Genomic DNA, 23,006 nt, shown 5'->3' on the forward strand with positions numbered 1-23,006 from the left:
TGGCAGAAAATTAGAAAAAGGCACCTGTCCCTGCATAGAGCATGGCTGACAAGGTTCTCGCTCACCTCCTAGACCTGGTACCTCATGTAGTGCACAGACTGTGCAACCATCTGCAGCCCTCCTATCGGACATTGGTCTAGGTGCTGAGATACAGCAGCAGTGAACACAATCCAGTCCCCTCTGTAGTTGAGCTTACATGTTAGCGATGAAGATGGACGTTTATAAGGACATGAACAACTAAGCAAGAGAAGAAGCAAGAAAAATATCAGAAAGTGATGTGTCATGCCAAGAAGGAAAATAGGTTGATTCTGTGAGAAATACAATAAGTGAATTTCCAAAGAGGGACTGGGCATCCCTGTGAAGAGGTGACATTTAAAGCGAGACCTGAATGATAAGTAGGTGCTAAGCATGGAAAGATCTGGGGGAAGAACATTCTAGACAGAGAGCAGATTGCATCTGACCCTAAGGCAAGAATGTTTGAGATACAGAAAAGAAGATCAGTTAGGCTGCAGCATAGAGAAAAATATAACAAAAATGGAGAGGCAGGAACTGGCCTTACCAGTACGAAGTATTTCCTTGTAACCAGAATAAGGAACTTTGATTTTATTCTAAGTGCAGTGAGAAGTGGTTGGATGGGTTTTACCCTGGGGATGACACAGTTCATTGTCTGGGCTAAACAGCTTAACATTGCCACTGCTGTGTAGAAAGTTGATCACATGTTTACGTCCGATACTGTTCTCCTAGTCCAAGTCACCTTCATCTCTCATTGACACCAGCAGGAAGACTTAAATAAGTGACAACAGCCAAAGACTTAAACAGAAAAAGAAAAAAGAAATCATTGAAAACAAGAAGAGGCTGAGTGTGGTGGCTCATACCTGTAATCCCAGCACTTTGGGAGGCTGAGGCAGGAGGATCACTTGAGGCCAGAAGTTTGAGACCTGTCTGGGTGACATAGTGAGACCGCATCTCTACAATTTTTTTTTTAATGAGCTGGGTGTGGTGGTATGTGCCTGTAGTCTCAGCCACACAGAAGGCTGAGGAGGGAGGATTGCTAGAGCCCAGGAGTTTGAGGTTGCAGTGGGCTAGGATTATGCCACTGCACTCTAGCCTAGGCAACAGAGTGAGACCCTGTCTCTCAAAAATAAAAGACAAGAAAAAGGAAAAATCCAGAGAAAATAAGATGTGGAGAATTCAGTTTTTAGAAGATTTAATCTTTAAAATTTTCTTAGGCTCTAGAACCTACAAAAATTGTAGAGCCCTTCCTGTCACCACAACTAAGTGTTGGTAGTTTTATTGATCCCTTTGCTGTTGTGATCCTTCCTCTGATTGTGCAAAGGAAGTTTCAGTTGGAATCTAAAACCATGGTGTTAAATCCACTATTAGTAATGCTGTCTCGGGTTGGGTTGATATACAGTCACTGTGTATGGGCGTCCTGGCTCAGGTGAAACAGAAACCTCCCATTGATACTGAGGAAAAGAGTTTTCCCATATAATCCCTCAATACAGAATTTTCAGTGGCCTAAAAGGTAAGGCTGTTTCTTTGATCAGGGATTATGAGCTAGAAGCTGAGTGACTCAGCATTAGAGGTGATTTCAGAGCATGTCCTTGAGTGTTATAGAAAGGGGCTTTGCCACTTACTGAATCTAGTGAGGTTAAAAGCCTCGAAGCGTACATTAAAATGAAATGAAAACCCTGTTTTATAGCTTGGGGCATCTCTCATGTCAGAGTAATTTTATAGCTTTCCCCAAGGTGGTTTTGTTGTGTGGTCACGTGAAGTAAAATTTAATGTGATGGCTGAGCTTGTAAAAATAACCTATCTTCTCTGTTATCGGAGGTTTTCAGAAAATGTTCACATGTGCTGGTCCTAATATAAGTGATCCCAACTTAGTTTTTTCGAAAAGCACTATTTAAAACAATTTATGCAGTTTGTTCAGGTTCTGAAGTTTAAGTTCATTTCAGAAAAGCACCCTAGAGCAAAATGATGGCATCAAATTTGGGGTGTTTTACTATCTACATGCCTATATTTTGTTTTGTTGGTTTTCTTAATATTTATAACATAATTATGAACTATTTCTTCAAACCCATCTTTTGCTAAAGTTAAAGCGAGTTGATTTATAGCTGTAAAATATAGCATAATATAAATAGATTAAGCATTCAGAATGCCTTGGATATTATAGAACAAGGGATTAGTTGGCCTTGGTGGAAATTTAACTTTGTGGTACTGAATGGCTTCAGCAAATTATTCTACAATGGTGTAGTTACAAGGGAAGGCTTTAGTGTGAAGGAAGCAAGAATCACATTAAGAAACAAGTGCTTGATTTGCGGAGTAAATCACACAGAGAGATCTGTTGGTCTAAACAAATCTATTCTTTCCAAAATAATTCTACAGCAAAGATTTCTGGCACAAGGCTGTTCCCCCTTTGATGTCCTCATACTTGGGTGCTGATGTGGAATTCGGATCTTTCTTGCTAATCAAAATATTTTGAAGCCCTTAACACAAGGCCTTTGCATATATTTTCTTTTTGGACTTTTGGTGGTGATAACAAAGCACCAAGAGAATCCAAAATGTTATTAGCATAGGATGATTTGTCGTGGGAGCAGTTCAAGGGTGAGGGTGAAGATAGCATCTTTGTTTGATGGGGAAACAAATGAACAAGGACTAGAGGTTTCCAGTAAAAATTGGAATTGAGTCTCTCACTATTTATCTAAAGAATAAACAAAACAGACCTAGGCCAGGCGCGGTTGCTCATGCCTGTAATCCCAGCACTTTGGGAGGCCAAGGTGGGTGGATCACTTGAGATCAGGAGTTCAAGACCAGCCTGGCCAACATAGTGAAACCCCGTCTCTACTAAAAATACAAAAATTAGCTGGGCATGGTGGTGAGTGCCTGTAATCCCAACTACTTGGGAGGTTGAGGCAGGAGAATCACTTGAATCCGGCAGGCGGAGGCTGCAATGAGCCAAGATCGCACCACTGCACTCCAGCCTGGGCAACAGAGCAAGTCTCCATCTCAAAAGTAAATAAATAAATAAAAATAAACAGAACAGACATAGTCCCGGGGCATTTTCGATTTTGTGCCATAATGGGTGCTTCCTTTCCTCAGGTGTCGCATCAGCCGGATCTTACGAACCCCTCAGGGCTGTGCTCTCTTGGTTGGAGTTGGGGGCAGTGGCAAGCAGAGCTTGTCCAGGCTGGCAGCTTACCTTTGTGGCCTTGAGGTCTTTCAGATCACTCTGACCGAGGGCTATGGAATCCAGGAACTTCGGGTGAGTCAAGGGGACAGGCAGTTCTTCTGACCCTTCTGCTTGGCAGATAAAGCCAAGGCTCCTAGTGCGCCCGTGTGGGCTGTGACTCCCAGATTTGGCCAAGGCCTCCCCAACCACGGGAGAGCGGGAGCTCTTTAAAGCAGTAATTGACCTTTGGTGGTTTTGCCTTTATGGTCAAATTTGTAATAATAAATTTCTACAAGTTTTGTGTAGGTTTAATAACATGTAAACCTGGCTCAGAAAATATTTACTTAAACACTTGCTTACACAAATGTCTTTCTGTTTTCTATTAATCAAACCTGATGCGTATTGCTGTTAGTGTTCCTGTATGATAGGTTGGGGAAAAAAGACACTAACTTCACAAGTAAAATAGATTTCTTCTACACTGGATAAGAATAGGAGAAGAAGACGCAAGAGGAATAACACGTTCAGGAAACTCTCGTGTGTTTTTCAAGCTTTGCTTTTTAATAACAATAGTACTTACGAAATAGTACCTACAATTTGTGCCAAGTGATATTTTAAGTTTTAAAAAATCACATATTTTTAATATTACTAATGAAATAAATGAAACCTATTTTCGATAAAATAGGACAGTTGTTAAAATGAGCAGACTTCTTTTTACGGCCCTGCCTGAAAAAGGCGTCACTGAATTCACTTGTACACAATGAGGAGGGAGTTGGTGATCTGTAGCCTGTTTTCATCCCTCTGCTCCAGTAAGCCAGAAACACGACACTCAACCTTACAAGTCAGCAATGGAGGTGGTGTCACAGTGCTGTCCCCTAGAATGGGGTCTCTCAGAGAAGGAATATGTAAACCAGGGAAAGGCACCCCACAGTGCTATGGCGATACAGTTACTGAGTTCTCCCCAGCACTCACACACAACCTCTCAACGCCGCATCAGCATTTTAACAAAACATGAGTGATGGCCTTTCCTTACAGGTAGATCTTGCCAATTTGTACATCCGAACTGGAGCCAAGAACATGCCCACTGTGTTCCTGCTGACAGATGCCCATGTTCTAGATGAGAGCTTCCTCATGCTGATTAATGACTTGCTGGCATCAGGTGATTAAACCAACACATTTCTTGAAAGATCTTCCCCAATGACAAATTATCTGTAGTTTCAGTGAACTTTAAAGAGAGAGAATTCGTCTTTGAGATGTTTGCTGGGCAGTCTTTGGGGAGAAACCTATAAACCTAACTAATTTGAGGTGTATTGCTTTCTTAGTCTGTTTATGGATGAGAAGGCCTTCAGTGAAGTAAATGTTATTCTTACACATACGGGTGTAGAGGGTGTATTCATCATGGCTTGTCCTCAACGTGTTGTATGTCTCGTAAATAAAAAAGAAACATGACATTTCTGATTTTAAACTCTTACCATTTATGCTGAACTTTGTCTTGTAAAACATTTCAAATGTTTAAAAGTTATATGTAAAATTTAAATTGCAATGATCTTTTAGTAATTCTACTCATTCTTTGGGGCAGGAGAAATCCCAGATCTGTTCAGCGATGAAGATGTGGACAAGATAATTTCTGGAATTCATAATGAAGTTCATGCTCTGGGCATGGTGGACTCCAGGGAAAACTGTTGGAAATTCTTTATGGCCAGGGTGCGACTACAGCTCAAAGTAAGAAATACTTGCTTAATTTGCATATTAGTTAAAACCTGCTATTGCAACTCTCTGGTTCTATTCTGAGTTTTTTATTATGAGTTTGAATTTCAGTAATGCATTTTGAAAGGACGTGTGCATTTTTACACGCCTGTATCTGGAGCGTACCTTCCTAAAGTGTCCCATGATGCTGGGCTCCTGCAAAGCATTGCTGAGCGGTGTGTGCAGTCCTCAGCTGAAGTGCATGTGGTCTGTGCTGTTGAGGAACTTACACTATTATAGAACACAGGAGACATCACAAATAATTATCATACATTATAAATGTAAACAGTGCTGTGGGATTGCAGAGGAGCGCAGCATCCTTCCTGACTGGAGCTGGTCATCCTGGAGGAAATGATGGGCCACGTGTTTAGCATGGAGAAGAATTCAAGGGGAGGAACTTTCAGGGATGGGAAATGGCATTTATATAAAGGTCAACTGCACGGTACATATTTGCAGAAACCCAAGTTACCTCTAAAGGCCTGGAACATAGAGTTCTTACAGGGAGGGTGAGATCAATAAATCTGGAAAAGTAAATTGGAAGAGATAAGAGGTTGCTAAATCATGAAGTGAGTAGTGAGGAGAGTTTTGAATTAAGAAAGTGATGATGATGTCAGTAACTTCATGGAAAGGAATTTAGAAGTAACGCTCAGATGGCCCTGGCGCAGTGGCTCACGCCTGTAATCCCAGCACTTTAGGAAGCCATGGTGGGTGGATCACCTGAGGTCAGGAGTTCAAGATCAACCTGGCCAACATGATGAAACCCCATCTCTACTAAAAACACAAAAATTAGTCAGGCTTGGTGGCATGTGCCTGTAATACCAGCTACTTGGGTGGCTGAGGCAGGAGAATCACTTGAACCCAGGAGGCAGAGATTGCAGTGAGCCAAGATCACGCCATTGTACTCCAGCCTGGGTGACAGAGTGACACTCTGTCTCAAAAAACAAAAGAAGTAATGCTCAGATGTTCTGAAGGATTACCCCAGTGTTCTTCCTCATTGGCTGCTCTGTGCTATAGTGTATCACATAGGCAGATAATATAACCAGATAATAGATCAATAAAGGTCAAGTATCACAAGAAAACAGGGAGAGCCTCCAAACTCATCAGGAAGCCAATTTAAGAATGCTGCTAGGGAAAATTCAGGCTTTCTAGTATGGAATGGTTAGTAAACTAGGAAAGCTGCTACTTCACTGTTGCTTCTCATATTGTTATGCCTGTCAAGTTAGTGGCAGGCTGCGGCGGCTATAGAGCTGGAGTATTTAAGGATAGGAGATGGGGACTGGCATTGGCCCTGAATATGCCTTAGATTGTAGGTTAAGGAGCAGAGTCATTAAGTTTCTCCAACATTCTGCTATTTCAAGTTTCACGTTAATCTTACTGAGCAATTCTAGGCTAAGGTTAGAAGGTTAGAACTTAAGATTCAGTTGCCCAAAGAGCTTTTTCTCCATCAAAAATAGGACTAAGAATACATTTGTCAAGTAGTAACAAGGCCAGGGATTTCTTCCTGTTCCATTGTGATATACTAGAATCAAATTTTCTTTATAGAATGGGAAAACAAGTACAATGTTAGAATTTGAGGTAGTAATAGTATAAATCAATGGTTATCGTAATCTGTTGCTCAGAACTGCAGAATCAACATCAACAAGCAACTTTTTTAAAATGCATTTTCTCCAACTCCAAGGCAGACCTCCTGAAGCAGAAACTTTGGGTGGCCCCAGAAATCTGTCATAACAAGGCGTCCAAGTGATTCAGAGGCATGATGAAATTTAAGAGCCATTTTTATAAATAGTGCTAGAATGAACATTGTGTATATCTTTCATGCTCAACTTCGCTTGCTTCTACAGGATAAATTCCTAGAATGGATATTGCTAGATTCAATAGTTACAGCTTGTGGTAGTTTTAAAACATGCCTTCAAATTTTTAGATGCTCTTCTTACTTACAGGTGACATCTAGATCCCCTCTTCTTGAATTTGGGTGGGTAGCTTGTGACTGCTTCAGCTAATATCCAGTATGGCAGAGGTGATGCTGAGCAACAACTAAGGCTGAGTCATAAAGGGCTCAATTTTCTATTGGATTGTACATATTTTTGTAAGAGTTCTATGTATTTAGGCAATTATTCTTATATATGTGTCTCATGTATATTTCTCCTATTCTTTTGTTTGTCTTTTAAATGTACTTATGGCACATGTTTGTTTATAGGTCTGTAACTTTGCAATTTTTTAAAGGTTTACATGTTAATCAGTGTTTTCCTTAATGGATCTTTAGATCCATTTCTTGTAAATTTAGAAAAGTATTTTACTCTTCAAGATAATCTTTTTTATTTTTTATTTTTATTTATTTACTTATTTATCTTTTGAGACAGAGTTTCACTCTTGTTGCCCAGGCTGGAATGCAATGGCATGATCTGAGCTCACTGCAGCCTCCGCCTCCTGGGTTCAAGCAATTCTCCTGCCTCAGCCTCCTGAGTAGCTGGGATTACAGGTGCCTGCCACCACACTTGGCTAATTTTTTGTGTTTTTAGTAGAGACGGGGTTTCACCATGTTGGCCAGGCTGGTCTTGAACTCGTGGCCTCATGTCCACCCGCCTTGGCCTCCTAAAATGCTGGGATTACAGGCATGAGCAAGATAATCTTTACTAGAAACGGTGGGAACTCAAATTGAGCTACAGTAAGAGAAAACTCAACAGTTTCTTAAAGCCTCTAACAATAGTAAGTCCAGACTGGCTCAGTATTACCCTTAGAGGCCCTTTAGAAGAGATGCTTGTCTCATCTTTCCCTTCTGCCTGCTTTCATCGTGATGCCTCTTGCCTCCTGATCACAGGTGGGTGCAGTATGTTCATGTTCCAGGCAGGGGGAAGGAAGGGGAACAGGAACTGGAGACTCTGTACCAGGAAACCTAAGCTCCTCCCCCAAACCCTAAGCTGATGTCTTACTGGCCGCAAATGCTTCCCATGCTGCCTCCGGCTACTAAGGAGTGTGAGGGAGTAAATATTTAATTTGGGGACATTGCCTTTATGAGTACAATTTGAAATGGATTTTGGAATAGTTTTAAAAAGGAGCAGTATCAGTCATTTCAGTGCCTATGTGCTTTCATGCTCTTTAAAACTTTTCTACCTCTGAAATATATTTTTTATTAAATATGGTAAAGTGTGAGCTGAGAGGTTTCAGGTTATTTTTCCCAAAAAGATGTCTTCTTGTCTAAACAACATGTATTTCTTCCTTATCAGCTTCAAATACCATCTTTAGTGTGTGTCCAATAGCCATATTAATTGTGTCTGTTTCTAAATTCTCTGTTCTCTTTTCTTGTTAACTGTCTGCTGCGGATTTCAGCATTGCACTATAAATTAGTAAAGTTTATCATTTATTTTCATTTCCAATTGCTCTTTCTTTTTAAGCTTTTTCTACTTATTCTCCTGTGTTTATATGTTTGGATAAGCATTAGCATCATTTTGTCAAATTCTAAACACACTCCATGTCAATTTTGATCGAAATCATGCTGAATGCTTATTTTATATTAGAATTTAATCTTCAGGGTACAATGTCTTTTATTGCTTTTGTAGAAGGATTTCATAAAGTTTTGTAACGGTGTATTATTTGTATATAGGAGAGCTAGTGATTTTTAACTTTATAAACAGCTACCTTACTGTCTCTCTTACAGTTTATAATAGTTGGTTGATATCATATAGCCTGCAGGTAAAGATACTTTGTCTCTCCTGTTATTCTGCTTTTCTGTTCTCCTCCCTCATTGCATTGGTAAATATTAGAGAACATTAAATAATTTTGATAATAGTAGGAATTCTGTCTTGATTCTTACTTTAATGGGGATGTGTCTAATGTTTCACTGTTAGGTCTTATGTTGGCTTTTGATTCAGAATATGTATCTTGTCAAAGAAGTATCTACCTAGTAAATTCACTTTCAGGATCTATTGAGATATGTATATGTTTTTTCCCTTGGACTTACTAATATTCATACAATACAGAATGATATACAGAAGTTTTACCTTTTTATATTTTTATATCCATCAGCCTTTTCCTTTGTTTCCTTTGGGTCTGTGTGTAGGCAGACCTTACTGAAACTAAGATCAGTTTTATATTCATCTCTATTGTTGTCTAATCCTTTTTATGGTCTCATTTTTTATTTAACTCAATACAAGATGGAATTTATTTTTGAGTTAGATGTGGATAATTTCCCCCCACCCCATCATCACAGGACTATTAATTGAATGACCTATCTCTTCCCTACTAAAATGAGTAGGAAGTTGTTTTGTTTTTGTTTTTGTTTTGTGCTGTTTTGTTTTTAACATCAAGTAGAAATAGGATATCTCTGTCAGAAGGGATCCCACTTCTGATCCCCTTTGGCCTTGTCACTCAGTTTGATCCACCCTGTGGAAGGCTAATGGTCAGCACCATGACCTCTTTACCTTGAGGGAGAACTATTATGGTAAAAAATGGGCAGTCTTTTAGCCTGAAAATACCAGCTTCTTTCTTTTAATTTATGTATATTACCCCCACATCCTTGGAATTTTAAAGAATTCCAAATTGCTCTATGTTATTTTCAGATATCATGATATTCACCAGTGTGTACTAAAGACTCAGAATTTTTGATGAGCTGATATCTCCTTTGCATAAGTTCCAAGCCGGGCATCATGGAAAGCTTAATGTGTTACAGGGGGTTGGTGAACACACCTGGCAGGTCGAGCCAAATGATGTGAAGTTGCCACCCCATTACCCATGCTCACCACCCAAAGTCAGTTCCCACTTGGAATGCAGAGACAATGAGAACCTGTTGGCATGCAAAATGTGACCTCTGAATGCCAGAGGGCAGTTCCCATTAACAACCATCAGATGTGTGTCCTTGGATTGCCTCAAATAAGGCACTGAATAGCAATGCCAAATGCCTTCTCTCCTTCACATTTGTCTATATGCATCTTTTCCCACACAGTTCTCATCTTGCAGCTAGAATATAGAACTTTCATCTCCTCTCCAGTGGACCTTAGTTCACCCAATAACTTTTCTTTCTTACTTTCCTTCCTGGCCATATGATGCTGTAGGGCAAAGGACACTTGATTTATGTAGCAGCCCCTGATTCCATCCCAAGATTTTAGATATTTGCCTCATTATCTATCTAAGTATATATATACAGAGATATCCATTTCTGATAATTTAAAAAATATATGCTCATTGTAGAGAATTTAAACATACAAAACAATATTAAAAATATTTTTAAATTACCCTTAATAATATTGTCTAGAGACGACATATTGGTATCTTTCCTCTCAGTTTTCTATGTGCACATAAACATGAAGTATATATTCAGAACTAAAAAATTTCTTTTACATCTCACGCAGTCTTCTTTAATTACCTTCCCATTTGTCTTTCTGATTAGAAGGCTCCCATAGGAGGTAAAAATCAAATGATCAAGAATTTGGTGTATGGAATGAACTATTTAACTGAAATGTACTTTATTCTAAATAACTGTTTGTAGAAAATGTCCTTTATCCACTTATAGCTTTTTCCAAATTTCCTGTTGGTTTGCTGTAACTTCTTATTGTTGGTTATAGGAGCACTTTATATAGTGGATGTTATTTATATGTCCAGAATGTTCTGGTTTTAGGTGTTTCCAGTTTTAATTTATCATAATTCAGCTAACTTTATGATGACCTCTTGTTTTACATTCATATTTATTAAAAATGTTACATTTTTATTTTATGGCTTTCATGTGTTAAGGCTTTTTTAGGAAGCAATTTTTGCACTCCATGGTTATAAAAAATATTATTCTGAATTTTCTTTAAATTAATTTATAATATTTTTAATGTTCAGCCATACAGTTTTGTGTAAATTATAAGATGGCTTTCCTACTGTTCCATCCCTGAATACCCTCAACACCGTTTATTATATAATCTCTCTTTTATCACTGATTTGAAATCATGTTTATCTCATATATTAAATGCCTAAATATATAAGATTCTATTTGGGGCTGTCTGTTATGTCCCATTAATTTGTTCCTGCATAATTGCCACACTGCATAATAAACACACATAATTGGTGTGTTTATTATAGCCCTATAGTATATTCTGGAATCTAGTAGAGCAAGATCACCTTCCTTTTCTACATTTACTTAGTTATTTGCACCTTTAATTTCCTGGATTAACTATGAAATCAGTTTGATGACTTTTAAAAAAATTCAATGAAAATTGAATTTTGGGGATAATGGATATAATTACAATATTGAATATTTTTGTTCATTCACCTACACTGTTTTCCTTGTTATAATTTAAGGTTTTTTCTTGATAGTGTGAGTTCTTTCCCAAAACAAAGGATATTTTTCCAGATATCCTTGGATTTTCTTACTCGTTTTTATTCTGGCTGAACTTTAAAATCACTTTGCTAAATTCTGCTAATCCTGTTGGGAATTATTAGAATCGCCTAAAATTTGTTAATGAATGTGGGAAGAATTAGCATCTTTATAATAATTGACCTCTTCCGGGAATGTGGCACGTCTCTTCCTTTAGTCAAAGTGTCTTTAACTGAGCTTTGAAAAAGCAGCTAATTATCTTCAATTCATTTTACACATTTCTCATTAAGTTCTTTTCTCAATATTTTACAGCATTTTCCACTCCTGCCAAATTTCTAACTGATCATTGTGGACATAAAAGAAAGCCATTGGATGGAGGGAAGGAGGAATGGATGGATATTTAGTTATGTATTTTACCAGCCAATGCAGTGCACACATTAATTCCACTAGCTTCTGCATTGTGTTCTTTAGAGTTTGCTGCGTAGACAGATCATATTTTAATGTTTAATCCTTTATAATAATCACCACTTTCCTATATCTTGGGACAGCCATACTTTCTGAACAACATTTAAAACTTTTAAGTAACTATAGTGATCCTCTTTATTCATTTATTTATTTATGCAATGGGAATGCCATTAACTTTCCATCATTGAGTATTGGATGAAATGTTGGCCTGAGGTATTTTAAATATTATTTTTTTAGGAAAAGGCGTTGCAGTTTATCCTGTCCGTTTCTATTGAAACCCCCTTCTTTTACCTTCTTTCTTCATCTTAGCCTGTTCTCCGACTGTGGATTTCTATTATTTTCTTTCCTTCCAGCCTTTTGAGAGTGCTATGCAAGTTTTTATTCCTTTCTTCAGGTTCTCATATTAAATCAACTTCAGAGGAATTATCTGCCTTTCAATCTGCAGGATGCTTTTCTATTTTTCTTGGTTTTGTAAAGTATTTCTTCCTCTGGCTCCACTTCGGTTTCTTTCCTCTTTGCACGTAGAGACAGTAATTCACAGCTAAAGTTTGGCGACAGACAAGGTGGGTAATTTCCTCCTGGCTCACAGAGCGTCATGTGCAGGGACCTGAGAGTCTCAACAAAAAATGTCAAGCACCACTTGTATGCAAGCAACAGATTAACAGACACACACGTGACATAAGCCAAAAAACTTAGTGGTAACGCAAGTAATTTTCAGGGTATGTTTCTCATTTTGTGTAAAAGCTCAACTACTCACCTGATATCATCAGATATCGCAGAACCTTATCCTTGCAAGACTGTAAAGTCGAGTGTCTTCAAAGCTACCTCTGGCTGAGGAGCAGAACGTTTGGCTTCTTTCTCTTATGCAGATAGCCATCTCGATGGCTTCATCCATGAGAGAGGCACTCTTCACCCCTCCTGCAGCACATTCTGACACATGCACTAATGGGAAACAAGAAACACTCTAACAACTGGCTTGCCCAGCAGTGGTTCCAGAGCTCTGTAAGTCTCTATGCTGCCAACTGTGTTTTGCTTTGCAGGACCACATCTCTCTGGATACAGTGCTCTAGTCTCTGTCCTCCCATTTTCTGTTATTATTTGACATAAGTAGAATGAAAAGAACTTTAGAGAAAGACAAAAGGTGCAACCTTGTACTCTGTATCTGAGGTTCACCCTCTTTGAGGTTAGATAAAACAGCAAAACCTCAAAAGAATTAGGATACAAATATCAATGTTTTATTTTACCCAGAAAAGTTTTTTTCAAACTGCTGTATATTTACTCATTCATGTAGCCATTCATCACTCAGCAAATATGTACTGAGTGCCTGTGATGTGCTGAGTCCTTGGAATGTGACAGGGAGCAAAGGCTAACCCAGCCACTGCCCACCTAGAGCCACGTCATTCAATCCAATAATCACACACAAAAAGTAAAATCACAACGATGTACTTGAGAGATAAAGGTTATGTAAGATAACAGAAGACAGGGCAAGAAAGATATCATGAAAAAGTAATGATCAAGAACAGAATTCCAAAGAGTGAGTAGAAGTCTTTCCATTATTTTATATTGTAAAAGAAAATTTTTACAGCAGAAATCCAGTGCTTAATCCCTTGAGTAAGAACATCACTGTACGTTGAATAGCCTTTGCATTTTGGAAGGCATGTCGTGCTTTTCTCATTTTGCTAGCATTCGGCTGTGGGGGTTGCTGGTAGAGTCTGAGGCCTGTTCTTGCAATGGTGCATGTGTATAGAGTTATCCCATTGCGTCAGCAGAAACACCATCTACTCTAACAGAGCAGCACTGATCAGAAGCCAGAAACTTGGCATGACACAATTCAAATACAGGCCTATCCAGAAGAAAGAAAAATAGGCCTCTGATTTTCTTTAAAAACAAAACAAAACTTATACGTTGTTATGGGGCTAGAGACTGGCTTGGAACGCAGTCTGTGACCAGTGCAGGCCCTGGTGACAAGCATGGCAGCTGAGATGAGGGCTCTGCTTCCTGTCTTTCCCCTCAGGAATAGGTTTGCTCTTTGCTATCTATTGGGATTCCACACACAATTTTCTTCTTGAATAGGAGAGTTTTGTTCAGAAAAAGAAAGAAAAATTAACTAAAACTCCCTGATGTCAAACATTACCTCTAGCAAAAATCTGTAATGTCCAATATTTACACAAGTCAAAGGTTATGGGAATGAGTTCATTGTGTGCTATCTAAAAGGGAAATAAATAAGAAAATGTATTGAGTATGCACATGTTGAAGCTATTGGATCTTTTAAAAACAAATTGAAAGGTAATTAGATGGGGTGGTAATACAGGAAGATATGAGGACGATGATAAAGTGACACCGAAGCAGTCAAACCTGGGAAGGTTTTCTGCACTAAATCTCCATTCCTGCGAGGGTTTCCTCAGGTTTAGACTTGATTATTCTTGAAAAATACTGAGGCTTTTGAGGATAAATGCAAACGTAAGTGATGGATGGAAGCTTCTGAAGTAAATATGTAGGAGGGTTACTACCATCTGAGAATAAACTGTATCAACTGGAAAAAAAATACAGAGTGACTGTAGCAATTCACATTTTCATTACCAGTTGAAATGGACTGAGCCCTGTTAGTAATATACAAATAAATATGTACTTACGATGAGATCTTATCTAAAAGAAATGAAAACATATTACAAAGCACAGGGAAAAGTGGACTCTTGCAAATGAGTCATAACACCTGTGTGGGCAAAAGAAAAAAAGAATAGAAAATTCTATGGTATGAATTCCAAAAGCAAGTTCCTGACATCCAAATGTGAGAGCTGCAGGAGGTACATAGATGGTGATTTCTGGGTTTGCTTTTTACTTGTGAGAATTTGAGAAAAGAGCACAGCTGCCAGAGGCATTTTTAACTTTATTTTTTCACTGACTTTCTAATCCCACTGTTGGAAACTAACTTAAGCCAATTTGCTCACTTGCAATTGTCAAGAACGTTTTGGTGGGGGTGGGAGGAGAAGGGAGGGTGTAGTTCAGTGAATTTAGATACTTCAAGGTAGATGACATCTGTTGAGTGAGGGAGAGAGCTTTTTCCCCAAATGTCCCAACTCAAGATATGCTTCCAAGAAAGGATGTTTCAGACTGAAGCCTCCTACAGAGAGTTGATTGGTGATAATAAGGAGACGCACACACCAAGCCTTACAACCTGCTCTATAAATGAGCTTAGTGTAATCCCAGCTCTGTTCTTTTGGGGACCCGACTTGCCCATCCTTGGAAGGTTTCTTTGGGGCACATGTGGCAATATTTCCATGGAAGGATTCAGCTGACCTCGTAATCACATCAAAAGACTAGACTCTTAATAAGCAGTTTACCACATGACTGGTCAAGTTCCAAAATCCCAAGGGCCACTGCCCAAAATATAATTACTGAGATACCTTGATACTTAGATTTTTTAATTTTGTTCATACGTTGGTAGAGCTATGCACACATTTTTGATGGGGGAGGTTTTGCTTCATATATCTTGAACACTACTTATTTCATCAGTGAAAAATCATGTCTACCATCCATGATGCTGCCTAACCAACCATTTATGTTGATGAGAGAAGTAGATGGCTAAGAGCTTCTGGTAGCTGGATCTGCAGTATGGGCTTCCATTAGAGTCCATGAAATGCTGGTTAGCCACCTTCCCACCAGTCTGTGTAGCCCTTATTGGTGTATTCCAGATATTAACCAACAGCCCCTAAGGTGTAAAATAAAATGACTATTCACATGCATATTACACTAGTAATTAAATTATAGACAATATAACACCCTTTTAAAATGATTTATTTTGTTTTTATTTCTTATAAGCCCTTTGCTATATTAAGCTTTCATTAAATTATGGGAAATATAATGGGAAAATTATTTGGAATGATTTTTCCCTCACAGTAATGTTCCTTGTGACAACTGGGGTTTACTTCAGGTTGTCTATAAAGTTGTGTAAACTGTCTTAGAAAAGAGCAGAATAACCAACGGTTTGCAGACATTAGCATGGGTTTCTGGAAAAATCTCACATGACACCACTAGCAAGGAAAGCTGGATGGCAGGAGAAATTTTATGCTCAATTTTTAGCAAAACTAGAAATTATTGAGCAGTGAATTGGGTCAATAACTGCACTTTCAAGGCTAGCATGACACTCTCCTTTCCCTTCAAAAGAATTACTAATGAACAAGTATATTTCTGTAATTTAATTCCCAGAGTCTAGTTTAGCTGATAGAATTTAGATTACATATCATTATTTATTTAAAATTCTCTAAAGTTTTCATCTTACTCTGTGTGTAGAGACCTAGAGTCTACGGGTATTTAACAAACTGCAAAAACATTGAAAAAGTCTATGTTTCATTTAAGTATTGCTGTAGACAATTTAAAACTATTAGGCTATCACTGTGGGTGTCAGAATCACCTTAGAGTGTTTGCTGAAAGCACACATTGCTGAGTCCCACCCCCAGAGTTTCTGATTATTTATGTCTGGAGTTGGTCCAAGGATTTGAATTTCTAACCAGCTCCTAGACAGTTCTTTGACAACAACTGGTCTCCATGCCACCCTCCCAGTCCCACTCACAATATGAAATTTTACATAGTGTTGTGAGGATCCTTATTTAAGCAATAATACATAACATGGGAGAAAATATCTTCAATCATAAAATTGTAGAAAAGAATAATTGTTCTCTAAGTGACCATTCTGTATTGTTTTTCAATAAATAATTAGTCCATTCTCACACTGCTATAAAGAAATGCCCGAGACTGGATAATTTATAAAGGAAAGAGGTTTAATTGACTCACAGTTCCATATGGCTGGAGAGGCCTCAGGAAACTTATAATCATGGCAGAAGGGAAAGCAAGTACCTTCTTCAGATGGCCGCATCTGAAGTGCATGCAAGGGAAATGCCAGATGCTTATAAAACCATCATACCTCATGAGAACTCCCTATCATGAGAACAGCATGGGGGAAACCACCCCCATGCTCCAGTCGCCTACCAGTTGGTCTCTCCCTCGACACATGAGGATTATGGGGATTTCAACTCTAGATGAGATTTGGGTATGGACACAGAGGCAAACCATACCAATAATGAGGCCTTATCACTCAGGTAACTCAGGGAAAGCATTTTTGCCTGAGGTTGAACAAATACGGTTCAGATACAGTATTTTCTAACACATTCCTAAGATTGGATACAATGCCATTACAAGTGTGGAAATAAGTGTAGAAGTGATGGAAATATTTGGGATCTTGTCAAATAAAAGATGCTTTTTTTCCTCTGCCTTTGCTAACATTATGTGTAAATGACATTTCTAAAATTGGCACAAATGACAGCTGAGTTGGGTATGGGAAACCAACTTCTTGGGAAGAAAGGAGAAATATTCAAGTATAGGAGGAAAGCTGATAAGAAACCTGAGAATTGAGATATAAGTAAAAACTATGCATTTTAACTAAGGCTTGTTAAGTTAGCACATGAAATATTACAGCAATTATTTCGTTTGTAACTGGAATTTTACATAATGAAAAAATGATTACTCAGCTTATGCAACATTAAAAAATGTTAAACCACATGCAAAAAAATGAAATTGGACCTTGTCTTACAACCTATGGAAGAATCAACTCAAAATAAATTAAAGACTTAAATATGGGGGAAATCTTCAGAAGATTCATCTTGGCAATGATTTCTTTGACATGACACCAAAAGCCAAGGAAACAAAAGCAAAAACAGACAAGTGTACTACATCAAACTAAAAAGCTTCTATACAGCAAAGGAAATGATCAACAGAATGAAAGACAACCTATGTGAAATGGGAGAAAATATTTGCCAACTGTATATTTGATGAGGAATTAATTAATTAATTCAAGTTTTAAAATCTGATTTTAAAATGGGCAAAGGACTTACGTAGACATTTCTGTAAAGAAGACATACAAGGCCAGGTGCGGTGGCTCACGCCTATAATCCCAGCACTTTGGGATGCTGAGGCAGGTGGATCACGAGGTCAGGAGTTTGAGACCAGCCTGGCCAACATAGTAAAACCCTGTCTCTACTAAAAATACAAAAATTAGCCTGGCATGGTGGCAAGCGCCTGTAGTCCCAGCTACTCAGGAGGCTGAGGCAGGAGAATCACTTGAACCCAGGAGGCAGAGGTTGCAGTGAGCCGAGATTGTGCCACTGCACTCCAGCCCGGGCAACAGAGCGAGACTGTCTCAAAAAAAAAAAAAAAAAAAAAAAAAAAAAAGGACGTACAAATGTCCAACAGGTATAGGAAAAGATACACAACATCACTAATCAGGGAAATGCAAATCAAAACCACAATGAAGCATCACCTCACATAGGTTAGGATAGTCATTATTTAAAAAAGCAAAAGCGGAAAATAATTGTTGGTGAAGCTGTGGAGAAATTGGAACCCTTGTAAACTATTGGTGGGAATGTAAAATGCTGCAACTACTATGGAAAACAGTATGGTGGTTCCTCAAAAAATTGAAAACAGAATTGCCATAAAATTCAGCAATCCCTCTTCTAGGTATATAGCCAAGGACATTGAAACCAGGATCTTGAAGAGATATCTACACTTTCATGTTCACTGCAGCGTTATTCATGATAGCTGAGATATGCAAGCAACTAAAATGTCTATCAACAGGCAACTAGATAATGTGCTATATATACATATATATATATTTATACACACAATGGAATATTTTCATCTATAAAACAAAATCCTGTCATATGTCAACATGGATGAACCTTGAGGACATCATGCTAAGTGAAATAAGCCAGTTGCAGAAGGACAATTACTATGTGATTCTGCTTATGCGCAGTATTGAGAGTAGTCGAACTGCTAGAAACAGAAAGTAGAATGGTGGTTACCAGGAGCTGGAGGGAGGGGAAATAGAGAGTTTCCATTCAATGGGTGTAGAGTTTCAGCAATGCAAGGTGAAAAAGTTCTAGAGATCTGCTGCACAGCGCTGGACTTATAGTTAACAATCCTGTACCGTACACTTTAAAATGTAAGAGGGTAGATCTCATGTTTTTTGACACAATAAAAGAAAACATTTTGATCTTAATATTTATATAGCTTGAATTGTTGAATACACATGGCATATCAAATAATAAAACACTTGTTAAATGAGATATGGGTGCACGTATGCTGGAATTTTTTATGACATGGATTTTTTAAATGCTATAGTTAAAAAAAATCACATCCTTTGAAAAATGATTTCATCAGTTGCCTGATCTCAAAGTGTTAGAGACTTAGAGGCAGCCACAAAGCTTGATATCATCAGGTCTGAGCCATTTCTAGAAAAGAGGAAACCAAGATTCTCCCTCTCAGACCTTACCCTGATTGACAGTTCTCTTCCCAGTGTCCTCACGTACGCTGGGACTTGAGAATAAAAGCAGAGAAGGAAAGGATGCTCACTGAACACCTCCTTTGTTTTAGCACTTTATACAGGGTGTCTCTGATGAACCCTCTGAAGCACACAGGAGCTGACCAGGTGCTCCTCTCACTGAGTTTCTGTGACCCACTGTCATAGCCAGATGTCACAGCCACCCTCAGGACTCCTGACAGAATCCCTTGTGTCCCTAAAAAAGTATGGAAGTATATTTAGATTTAAATTAACTTTAAAATCATTACATAGCTACACAAAACTTTAGATTTACAGCAGAAACTTAAAAAATTCTCAGCAGGAGAATGTTTAAACTGATTTTTTTTCTTAAAGACCAGTGTGATAGTATAAACAGAATTTTTAATTCCTTTAAAAATCTGAAGCGGAAGCTCAAGTAGATGTATTTCATTTTAAATGGAAACACAAACATTAAAGATGATAAGACATTGTTTGTTTTTAAAGTGTATTATGCAGCTTTATGGAACCTGATGAATTACAAAATGGAAGAAACAGAAGATGAAAACATTGGTATTATTGTATCATGGTGATTTCTTCTTAATTTTTATTTTTATTATAATGTTACTTGTGTAATGTATATGAATAAAATTTTCCCCTATTAATGATAACCAAAAATGTTTAAGCAAAGAGAGACAAGTTTTAAGGAAAGTACACAGCAGTGTTTCTGTGTGTCCAGTGGAGCAGCCTCTTTGGACAGGTTTCTACTTTGATTAGCAGGGAGGTTAATGTTGCTCTCCACTCTCTAGGGCTTTAGGGTAGTTTAATGTCACAGTTGGCTGCACTCCTTTCTCTCATTGTCTAAGATTGCAGTGTAATTCTCTGCTCATTCATCACCCGCCTGTTTCTGCCTTGCCCCCATGTCTCCACAGATCATTTTGTGTTTCTCTCCAGTTGGTCACACGCTGAGAGTTAGAGCTCGGAAGTTCCCAGCCATAGTTAACTGCACGGCTATTGACTGGTTTCATGCGTGGCCGCAGGAGGCTCTGGTCTCCGTCAGCAGGAGGTTCATTGAGGAAACCAAGGGAATTGAGGTATGCCGTGTCAGCCTGCGTCTCACACACACACACACACACACACACACACTCTGAAAATCCTCAGTAGATAAGTGCTTTCCACAGTACATCTCCTATCAGAAAGCTATCCTGATTTGTTTAAGATGCTAAACTTATCTGTTAGTTTACATTCTAAGGAATGTGATGGCTGACCTTTTTTCCGCCATACGTACTGAGGAGGATGTGCACACGTGCGTGAACACGGGCACGCACACAGCACTTGAGTATGTTCCCACTCATGCACTGACTCACTGGAAGCCCAGGATCATTACTTCCTTGAATCATAATGGGGCTTACTGATCACAAATCCTTTAAGTCCAAACTAAAAGCCCAAACAGAAATGTAGTCACCGTAGCCACGCACTGCTTGCTTCTTAACCAAGTAAGGCAATGAATTGTGGTTATTCTCATAGTAGCAATAGTTGAAAAATCAGCCTCTGTATCCCATAACCACTAAGTCAAATAATATATCTACTTACTGTTTTACAGATTTATGTTTTATGGGTTATGTTTGTCATTTCTTCATGATGACAAATTTAAAATTTAAAATCAAATTTAAAATCCCATGGCATTTTAAAATGGTTGTACAAAACAAAACAACAAAAGCTTCAAGCATTCAGATTCAGAGGGAAAAAGGATGTAGATATGAGGTTATGATTTAGATTTCCTGGAGATGAAGTTTTATTCGTGTCTAGTGCCTTTCTGATTACATAGCTTGGAAAAGTGATTGTGGACATTTCCCAGGGAGCTTTGTCTTCTCATTCCATTGAGTGATAAGGTGAAAGGTTCCTAGAATAGGTCAGACACTGAAAGTGACTCTCAGAGGCAAACACAGAACTGGAGATATGTGAGGAATGATGTCTGTTTCTAGTTGAAAGATTATCATGAACAGGTACAACCCATTGTAGCCCCACCCTTACTCCAAAAGGCATAACTGCCACCTTTCCACAGCAATCCTTTTACATTTTGTTGTATATTGTATCATTCAGCGGCCATATGGTTAAAAATCTGGTCATATTTACATATTTAATTGTTTGTATGCAGCTAGCTTTATTGTTCATAATATCATTTTCCTTTGCTTCTACAAAAAAAAAAGAAGCAGCTATAGAGGTAAGTACACATGCAAGTATTCACCAACACCTACAGAATTTTGTGGAGGGAGACCTCTTCTCCTTTAGTCTTTTCCTGAAATGTTTATTAATCTAATTATTTGGTGCTGGATTGCTAGGGAAGAGCTGTCAAGCAACGTCTAACTTGGAAGATATATATATATGGTAGAGGCCTTAGGATATTCAACTACCTCCCCTCTCCTTCTCTCCTCTACACTTGCACTTAAAACATTTCCACAAATAAATGAAAATAAGAAATAATCTCTTCTAAAGTCTGCCAGAAACGTTTTGTACTCTAACATCTGGAAAATCATTAAATGTGACAAATAATTGTCATAAATATTAACACAAATTTCGTATGCGATTGCCAGGTCTGCTGCATTTCTGGAATTTTCTAGGGCATCATTTTATCTTGTGATAGTTACAAGAAGGGTTCAAAATGCTGCTTTATTAAAGGGAGAGAGTCAATATGTATCTTCTGATAGCAAAGTTGTGTTTCATCAGGCTGGTTTGGTAAGGAAGAGAAAGGGGCCAGAGCACTTTGTTTCTGCATGTTACTTTGTCAAATGGTAGGAAATTAGAGCTAGTAGCATGGTTTAAGTTGGCATTTGGCACAGTGCTTTTTACAGTTTCTTCCCTTTGCTGCTCTGTGCAGGCTTTTTCCTGTCCAGGTGGGTGCCGCTTTGAAAACAGCTAAAGGAGTTTGATATGCCAGTGACCATTGACATCTGCTGGATGAGGCAGGACTTGCATCATGTTAAGTCCAGAGGGCTCCTGTCAGGTGCTAAGCTGGATCTGATGGTGTCATAACGCCTCCTATAGGATGCTGAGCGCCAAATAGGAATTTTAAAAACACTTTACCATTTCTGTTGAACTGAATTGTGCCTCAAAACAAATGAGTCAGATGATTTCATTTTGGTGCAAGCTGCTTATTTAACTTTCCCACCTTCCTAATTTGTTGCGCAGGAGCAATAATTATAATTCAGAGTACAGTGTGTCCATGGTCTTCTAAAAACGTGTGGTGTCTTTTCTGTAGAGGTCAAAAACAGCTTTTCAGTTTTTTGAATGAGCACTAATTTGATCACTTTCTTAGTTTTAATTTCCTTTTTTAAGACTGAAAGTTATCAGCATAATTTAGGCACTTCTTAATTATTGACCTCATTTGCTGAGTGTGCCTTACACTCAGCACTTACACAAGGTGACCCCCTTTGGCCACAGAGAAAGGATTCGTTAAAGGCAAGCAGTTTTGTGTGTGTTGACGTGTAATTTTCCATCAGTACACACTCAGCACCCAGGGGTACGGGTTGACTGCATCTAAATTAATGTTTGTGCTATTTTTCTGTTACCTAATATTGAACTAAATGACAGCTGACAAATAATGACCAAAACAGTTTGACGCTTAAGTATTTATCTGAAGACTTTGTGTCACCACACACTACCTCTCCAAGGAGATTTTGAAATGGAGACGGGAGGAGGTGTGTAAGGAGGGAGAGAAGGAAAAGCCATCTGGGTAAACCTGGGAACAGTGTTGGAAAGGCTGTGAGAAGCTCATTGGAGAGAGAACTGGGTGAAGACCTTAGTGATTAGTACATGGTTTCTACAACGAAAAATCAAGAGAAGCTGCGGTGTTGAAAAACAAGTGATGTTTTTGCTTTTCAAGGTAAAATGAATCATAGACATCTTTGAAAGCAGAGCCAGATGAAAGGAGAAGTTACTGAATGGAAATGAAACAGTGAGCTGTCTGGTGAAGGAGTGAAATGTTTGTTGGATGGTGTAGAGTAGAT

General features: G+C 38.4%; 1 protein-coding gene across 1 annotated transcript in view; it reads left to right on the plus strand.

Annotated features, from left to right (window-relative positions):
• DNAH11 (dynein axonemal heavy chain 11) overlaps positions 1 to 23,006 on the plus strand; it is a 359,011-nt gene that overhangs the window by 202,647 nt on the left and 133,358 nt on the right. The window contains exons 52-55 of the mRNA XM_055347302.2: positions 3,103 to 3,265; positions 4,205 to 4,328; positions 4,749 to 4,891; positions 19,932 to 20,093. Of these exons, the coding sequence (XP_055203277.1) occupies positions 3,103 to 3,265; positions 4,205 to 4,328; positions 4,749 to 4,891; positions 19,932 to 20,093 (592 nt within the window). The remainder of the gene's footprint in view (positions 1 to 3,102; positions 3,266 to 4,204; positions 4,329 to 4,748; positions 4,892 to 19,931; positions 20,094 to 23,006) is intronic.

This window comes from Gorilla gorilla, chromosome 6 (genome assembly GCF_029281585.2).
Source record: "Gorilla gorilla gorilla isolate KB3781 chromosome 6, NHGRI_mGorGor1-v2.1_pri, whole genome shotgun sequence".
Classification (NCBI taxonomy): domain Eukaryota; kingdom Metazoa; phylum Chordata; class Mammalia; order Primates; family Hominidae; genus Gorilla; species Gorilla gorilla.